This window comes from Zootermopsis nevadensis, unplaced genomic scaffold (genome assembly GCF_977971745.1).
Source record: "Zootermopsis nevadensis isolate Lab colony 2312 unplaced genomic scaffold, Znev_1.0 Znev_ptg000019l, whole genome shotgun sequence".
In the NCBI taxonomy this organism is placed as follows: Eukaryota; Metazoa; Arthropoda; class Insecta; order Blattodea; family Termopsidae; genus Zootermopsis; species Zootermopsis nevadensis.
This window is the reverse complement of record NW_028259151.1, coordinates 7,600,450-7,608,931: the sequence shown is the minus strand read 5'-3', so window position 1 is coordinate 7,608,931 and position 8,482 is coordinate 7,600,450. Positions and strand designations below refer to the sequence as shown.

Here is an 8,482-nt window from a genome sequence, read left to right as displayed (position 1 = left end):
AAGAAAAACAGTATAAAAGGAGGAAATGAAGGCGAGATAGAAATAAAAAAGGAAAATAATAGATAGAAAAGGAAACAGAGAATTAAAAAAAAGAATAAAAAAATTGTAAGCATCAGAAATGAGAGGTGATGTTGGAGTTTAGCTCTGAGACCCATATTTTGACCGGCGAAGAAAACCAAAGGAGATAAAAAGTAACCTATCGCAGAGCGTCACGCATCCGTAAGACGCCCGAGATCTGGGTTGCACGTTCAAATCAATCGTTCCTTAACATTTCTTGTAACGCCCGCACAAGGTAATTCGTAGCTGTTCAAAAACTCAAAGTAGAATCGTGAAGGATTGCTGTCTATCACTGCGACAGGTTTCAGACAAGTTTTTGTATGATAAAAGTGGATTTTCATCATTTAAAAGCAAATTCTTCGCTTCATTCTCTCCGTTTTTATACACCGACAGTTCCCATCTTTTGTATCTTTATGGGTTCGTCGATTCTATCTTCGAGAAGTTGTGTTCAGAAATTTAAATGTTGAACAATAATCATAACCATACGACTTTGCGAATTTAGACCTCAGTAATCTGTTTCGGCCTCTAGTTGAATATAATCTAAAAGTCCTTTCAAAGGGCTGTTTCCTCTAGGTTGGTATTGCAGCATTTTTAGGATATTTTTGGTTATCCAATCTTGAGACACGCTGTATCCATTTGGTTCTCAATTTTTTATTTTGTCTAAAGTTGGCGTAACTTGTAGTTCCTGTATTATTTTTCGTTTTCTTTGTGATCCATTAATCTGTATCCAGCTCTTTTCCTGAAAAAATTAATTTTTGATGTGGTTAATCTGGTTTTATCCAGTTTTCTTAAATTCCATATTTCGCTGCTGTATATTAGTGTTGGAACTGCCTTCAACCTGGTTGTCTTTTGCCCTTAATTTGGTCTCAATACATGTGAAGAGATGACGACGACGATGATAATAATGTTTTTATTGTATCAGGCGTACCAATATCCTTCTCTCTGAACATAAAAGCTTCCATTGTCTTCAGATACTCGGACTAATGTTCTTTAAGAAAATAACGTTTAGAGTTTCTACTCGTCGTAATGAAAAACACTGTGCTGACATCTACAATTTGATTTCGCAGAGCGCACTAATGGATTAGTGTTTTGAATCAAATAATTACATATTAATATCGTTGTCTTCAGCAATACTGAAAGTAATATTCCCGCAGAGTCTGATTTGGTGTTAAACTGCTGAAGCTACGTTGTATTTCGAGAGCTCCAGGGCAGGGATAAAGAAATTACAGTTAAGTTTTGTTCCGCGCTTGTCTCTGTGTGTAAGACAATGCGACTTCCTGTTCCAGACGAAATTACAGATCATTGCTTCATGTGATTACGCTGATGTGCAATGTAACTCGGCGGTGTCCTTGGTGAGGCTATGAGTTGCCATACGGGCGATGGCCTATTATTCCACACGTTCCATAAGAACGATAATATTATATTTTCTTCATCTCGCACAAGTCATAGGCCCAGTAATGTTTATATGATTTCATTTCTACGCGTTTTTTTACAGAATAAATTCACTAATCAACTGTGCTCTCGATATAAATGTTGGGACACTTCGGTACGTCGATCCATACATTTATAAATAAATAAAACTGGATGACCTGGCTGGTCCAGATGAACAATGCACATTGCAAACTAGTTTGAAATTGCGTTTGGAGATTCATTAGGACACTTACAGTGGTACAAAGTTTTTTGTTTGATGGCCGCCATACACTTTCAAAGCTTTCAAATTCTTGTGAAAGCTGTGTTCCGTCTAATCTTGACAATTCATTCATCTTATTTGTCTGATCTTTTTTCAGTCTCGTAATTCTCTGTTTCTCGTCTTCACGCCTCTGCTCCCACTACTGTCTCGTTCCGCTTCAGAAAACAACATCGCAAGCTGAAGCGTCAACACACAATTCCTGTACCAGTAACCTAGCGAGCCAGCGGGCAAACAGGTCGTGAGCGAGCACCAGTGTTGCGCGGTCGCTCGTCACGTTGGCATGCCTGCCTGTTTCTCTCATGCATTCATTCGAATACTTGATCTCATCACATCACGAAGCGCGATGTCAGAATCAAAGGTGCAGTGAATGGAAAAAAAATCAATTATGTTCCAAGCAGTGAAGTGGTGAACAAATATAAACTGTTAAACAATGTGTTTGACGCAAATAAGTGCTTCTGTTCCGTGACTTTCATACTGTTCAGCGGATTTTTACCAAAAAAAATGACAGTAACTAGGACGAAGTTATCTTCGTAGTGATGTAATTTTAAATTTGCATTATAATAAAACTCCAGGTTATGTCGTCAGAACCTTTCTGAACTTCGTAAACAGTTACAAGAACTCTCTTGATGGAATTCTCAACAGCCAATTTCTCCGAGATATCGTAGTGTTTTCTGAGGGGTGTAAGATACATGTGATTCCGTGATATTCCATCCGCACTGCCTCAAGTCTAATCGATTGGTCGATTCAAAAGTACCGGTAAGTCGACAATAAACACAATATTATTATTATTTATAGATTAAGGTTATTTAACGACTCCACCTTCACCGTCGTGATAAGCTCATATCTCGAATAGAGATTTCGATATAGATTACATTCTCAGGATCCCTGGGACACTTGTTTCATTATAACTGTGTGTAAAAAATGCAAACGGTGGCCCACTCTAGATCCTTCAGCTATTACTCGACACTTGAACTGAAGCACTATAACGGTCCAGAAGTGTGGGTTATGATAACGATCTTCTCCCCCCCCCCCTGCATTCAACATACACGGAGGTGAAAGCTCCGACAGCCTTAGTCGCAGATTCTTCTGAAAGCTTTCGGTCCTGGGCGCTGAGAATCGTTTCTTGAATCGTGGGTGAATGAAAATTTTGTTTTGTAGTTTCGGCTTCTCCTGATTGATCGCAAAGGATCTCAAAATGTTGGCTCGAACTGAATGAGGAGTGGTTTGAGGCTTGTTTAGGACGCGTTAAAAAAATAGTCCGGTGCGAGACTGAATGCCCACACGTAGGTGATTTATCACTAGGCGATGACTGGTGACACTCACTAAATTTCGAGGGTTGATTTACTCTATTAATCGCAGAACACATTACACAGATATCAGACGCTGATCTGTTTCAACAAAATTTGAACTGAAGCAGTCAGATTCAAGAATAATCAAATGTACGGCACAAACTTTGACCACAAGCAGCTGTTTTGACCGCTTATATGAAGGAAGTGTTGCCCGAATTATATGGTATAATCAATACGGCATAAAGATACGACAGACGGAAATGTTGCAAGTGATCGCTACGCCGAGCTGTGGTGAAAAGACACTGCCCTCTCCGTAACAAAGGTTTTAGAACACTTCTGATCAACCACTGGAGTTCATATTCAAACCCAGCTCTGTGATTGGTGGGAGAAGATTGTTCTAGAGGTTTCCAACTCACACGTATTCCTGTGGGGACTAATAACTTGTTCGGGGGAAAAGAAATGTCCTTATGAGGTGGATCTGCCTTTGGGTACTCAATGTTGAATTCCTAGTGTTTGCTACACGAGGAATTCAACGGATGTGACAGTATTTAACAATTGCATTCTCCGTGGTTAATATGTTTGTTTGTTGGGTTAAAGGCGCACATGCAATCAGATTTTCTAAAAATAACAATAACAGCAGAATTCCCCAACTGCATATGTAATAGGGTTTAGTGGGAAGATGATTATGCATACGAAAAACTTAACCTAACCCAACCTGAGCTTAATCTGTGATATTCATCTATGCACATTTAACATCCAGGTAATTTCTGTATGGATTCTAACAAAATATCATACAGGGAGATCATATTACTTCTGATAAAAGACTGTGAGATTTAGGTTTTGACACGATTGTTACAGACTGTTTTTATGTTGAAAGCCAACTTCACAGATGTCCTAATGACAACATATAAAAATATCTTTATTTTATTAATTGTCAAGACATTAAAAGTTTGCAATAAGTTATCACCATGGTGATAGGGTTAATTTTAAGTGTCTTTGCAACCCGAAGGAACACTTACTTAATCACCCTGTACATTCATCTGCCCATCTGTGCATGTAACAACTTCAGAACGACAACAGATTTCCATGAAATTTAATATTGGGGAAATTTTACAGAAAGTTGTCTACACATTCTGGTTTTGGTTGAAACTGGCGACAGACTGGACGACCAGGGTTCGATCCCCGATGGGGGCAGAGGATTTTTCCTCTAGCCTCTGCATCCAGAATGACTCTGGGGCCCACCCAGCCTCCTCTACAATGGGTACCGGGGCCCTCTCCCAGGGGTAAAACGCAGCCAGGGCGTGATGCTGACCACTCACCCCCATCTAGTGCCGAGGTCAAGGAAGAGAGGAGCTATACCTCCACTCCCCCAGAGCGCCTACGTGGCGTATAGTGGGACAGCTTTACATTTACTTTACTGAACAGCAATAATGGGCAATTTAGGGGGATACGTACAAGAGTTTCTGAGCGTGGAAATCCCTGCATTTGGAATCTCCAGCTGGGAAATTCTCAGCCACACAAATCACATGCAGAATCATCATCATTCAACAAAAGCAGATGTCAAGGACCTGGCACCTACTGATTGCAGAAATTTCTGACATCGCTGGTGCCATTCAGAAGCGTTGAAGAGCATATTTTGATGAATGCACCAGCAATATTATGCTGTGCGCGTTTCGTAACTTATTTTCAAAAACTTTTGAGATCACGAATGAATTTTCAGTTTGGAGAGTAGGACTTGCTAGAATTCTTCAAGTGCAATCTGAGAATGCAGCCTTCAAGTCCTATTTTCATGAAGTCATGGAAGATGAAAGTGGGTTATTGCATGCCTGTACGCGTCATATCCGTCGTGTTCCACCGTTCATCATCTAGTTGAAGTTGTAAGCATTTAACTTGCTTCAGAAATCACACTCCAGTGTGTCAGGGCTGAAAAGTGTCCATGGAGTACAGAACTGGACAAGGCCCCAACCATTCCAGCAGCTAAGAGGCTGTTTACAGTCGAGTTAAAAAATGAACTTGCCAGTAGCTCCTTAAGGACACTTCGTTGCATCATTATAATCAACACCCATTCATTTAAATGTTTAAAAATTCCAGTACCTGGAAACAAAAACACATATTGAAGTGTGCAGAATCACCAGCGGGGCCCACATTGAAATCAGCTAAGTGGCAATCAAAACTTTCAGAATTGTAAACAACTCTACAATTTGCACAGCTTTACCCGGTACGTGGGGCCTGTCTCTCATCCAAATTGTAATTTGAACCACAATCCTTATTCCAGTTGATGGAGGAAATCTACGTGGTGAAGGTGCGGACCGAGCCGGACCCAGCGCGCCTGTATCCATCCGAGCGGCGCTATTCCGCCCTCACCGTGGGCGGGCTCGGGGCCGTGCACTTGCTGCTTGCTGCAACGTCCCTGCTGCTTGGTGGCCTAGGTCTGGCACTGCAGTCCCACTCCTGCTGGACCGGACGCTACGGAGGCGGGCTCTGGCTGGGCCTAGCAGCCGGTGCGGCAGGGATTGCCGGCATCCTTGCCTGGAGACGGTGCGTATACAGCTGCACCAAATAGCATTTCAAAGGATCTTCACAAGCCCGGTGAAGAACACTGGGTGTTCGCAATCTGTTCCCAGTACAAAATTGTAAAAGTCACATCTAAAGAAATAATCCCACAAAATTACAAAAAAATATTCTCTTAAAATGGCTTAAGTTGTGTCCCGAAACGTGGTAAGAAAAATTAATCTTAGTTCCTGTAAAAGTTGGGATAACAGTTGCTTAGCTGGTCAAAACACTTCCTGCCTTTTTTGAAACCATAATTGCATTACCGTGCTCAAAAGAACATATGACTGGTCATTATCCTGGGCCAGATGAATCCAGTCCAAATTCACATCCTATTTCTTCCTTCTCCTCCTATGACCATGACCTCCAAGTGCCTCTTCCCATCAGCCTTCAGACTGAAATCACGTACACATTTCCAGTTAGATTTGAAATTCTCATGGTGGCGAGTATGAAGATGGCTGTCTTCTAGGTTGTAATGCCACGCAACCTAGAAGTTTACTAACATTCAATATTTCTAAAATGATATATTTCTAGAAGTCTATGAAAAGTGTTATTTTCCTCTTGTGATACGGTACCACGTTTGCAGGTGGTACGTGGATAACAACATCCGCTGGTTCTTCATGTGCTCCACCGTGGCTGCTGCCACATCCCTCCTCTGCTTCGTCATCACTGCAGCAGCCCTAGCAACCGTAGAGGAGCAGAGATCAAACCACGAGCTTTACAGATCCATCTACTATGACCAAGGACTCGTTCACCGACAGAACATCCCAGAACAATCAATAAATATCAATGACATCAAAGAATTACCTTCCGAGGTTCTTCATGGATCTGAACAGAATGACGGCAATCAAGAGGCTCAGGGGCACGTGAAAGACACCATGAAAGTGCCACAGAGTTTTTATAATTCAGCTGTAATCAACAAAGGTGACCCTGGTCAAAATATTAAGGACAATTCAGAGCAAGTGATTATTCTGGGGACTTCTGAGCATTCGCACGATGATATCCAACGTAATGCATCGCATCATACGTCAGAAAATGTAAAGTCAAAAAACCATCTGATTCAAACTGGAACTGCATCTAGAAACATCATTCAGAATCTAGAGGAAGTCGCAATTGGTATCGTTAACACTACAGAAGCATCTGAATATCAATATTCTGCAATATGGACGCCAACAGAGGAAAATCTTGAAATTGAAAATGGACAAGTTCTTTCTGAATATCCTGACAGTGGGGAGAGACGTAACTGTGGACTGGCACTGAATGACTCTACGACAAAATGTGAAGGCTTACTAGGAACAAATGTTAGAAATGAAAGACGGAATGAATCGACATATACAATGCAAATTACTAACATTAAGACAAACCAAACAAATAATGTATTCATCAAATCATCAAGTAATCACGACCCAAAGCTAAGCCCTCCTTCCATCTCTGGTGGCTGGTTTAACGGACCAAAGACATCTGCAATCCATTATCCGAAGGAAGAGCTACTAGACAATGGTGAGGGACATCAGAAAACAGCAGTCATTGAAGACGAACAGATGCACCCAAAGATCTATAATCATGATGAGACACAAGATATGACGACAATTCCTTCAATAAATTATGAATCACAGGACGAAGATAATGTCTCAGAAATAATCCATAACCTTAATAATTCCAATCAAGAACTCTCAAAATTTCTGTCATCAAAACTGATGTTAGAACAAGAACCACCAACACCAGAATATGAGAAATCGCCAAGTGCCAGAGAAGTTAGAACTGTAGTTGCAATAAATATTCTAGTAGCATCAGCTCTTGAATTAGCGTGGTCCTTGTTGTCGGCCAGCATTGCCTGGAAAGGGATGAAGAACTGTTACCCACATGAAAATATCTCTAATACTTGTGAAAGAAACATAGAGGGACTGGAAAGGTCACTGCCGCCACCACCACCACCGTCAAACGATGCTTACACCTCTGACAAAGGACATCATAAAATAGATGGCATCACCCGTAAACCCGACATAATTTCTAATCACCAGCATCGTCATCCTGGGAACAGTGTTCATTTCAGTGCGGTACAAAACAAGAATGGCGTAAACAGGTTTCACGTGATAAATACCGAGTCTGAAAGGATAAATATCGAACCTTACTTGCCAATGGAGGAAAGTACAATGGAATATCAAGAACGTGTACATAGATTCTTGGCATCAAACAATATTGCAAATAATACCTGCGACAGTGCTAGTTAGTTAGTTAGTTAGTAAATTTAACCATTCTGGTGTAAGAGACATTGTCATCAGAGGAAAATACTGTAATTACTTAAAATTACGATTCATTGCGTTGTATCTTGTCACAACGGTGTTATATCTCAATCATGTTACCTCAGTGGATGCTTTGCAAAAAAAGAAATGTATGCAAACACTGAAATACTTTGTCTTTGATGATAATTTGTAATGCAATTCTGCTTTCTTATTGACAGTGCACAGGCAACTTGAGTTATTATCTAAAACATTCTTTCTGACTTGAATTTACAACCTTCAGCACACTCCATCACCAAATTGCATGTTTCAAGGTCACAGAAGTACTTTGTGTTTTCGCAACATTTTATGATTTTGCTGTGACCTTTCCGCATAATACTACTTAAGTTTCTTAAATTTGAATGACATTGCTATAAAGCGTACCTTAATTTGACATTCTGTATTTCATGCCTACATAACCTAAACTTCATCAGATCTCAAATATTACAGACTCAAGATTTAATGTACTCGTGGCGATTTCGATCTTCTGGATTGCGATGTGATGCTGCGTATACTTGTAGATGGTGGATCCCAGAAGATGGAGTCAATGCACCATGAACTTTGAACAATTTGGGATTATAAAACCATCACAGTACTAAAAACAAAACCATAAAATA

At 40.5% G+C, this 8,482-nt stretch overlaps 1 protein-coding gene across 1 annotated transcript; it reads left to right on the top strand.

Moving 5' to 3' along the window:
- Positions 1-1,947: 1,947 nt before the first annotated feature.
- On the top strand, positions 1,948-8,259 carry LOC110837107 (uncharacterized). The gene is made up of 3 exons (XM_022078934.2): positions 1,948-2,503; positions 5,312-5,574; positions 6,173-8,259. Exons 2-3 carry the CDS (start codon positions 5,315-5,317, stop codon positions 7,815-7,817), a joined length of 1,905 nt encoding a protein of 634 aa, XP_021934626.1. The 5' UTR covers positions 1,948-2,503; positions 5,312-5,314; the 3' UTR covers positions 7,818-8,259.
- Positions 8,260-8,482: the final 223 nt, after the last annotated feature.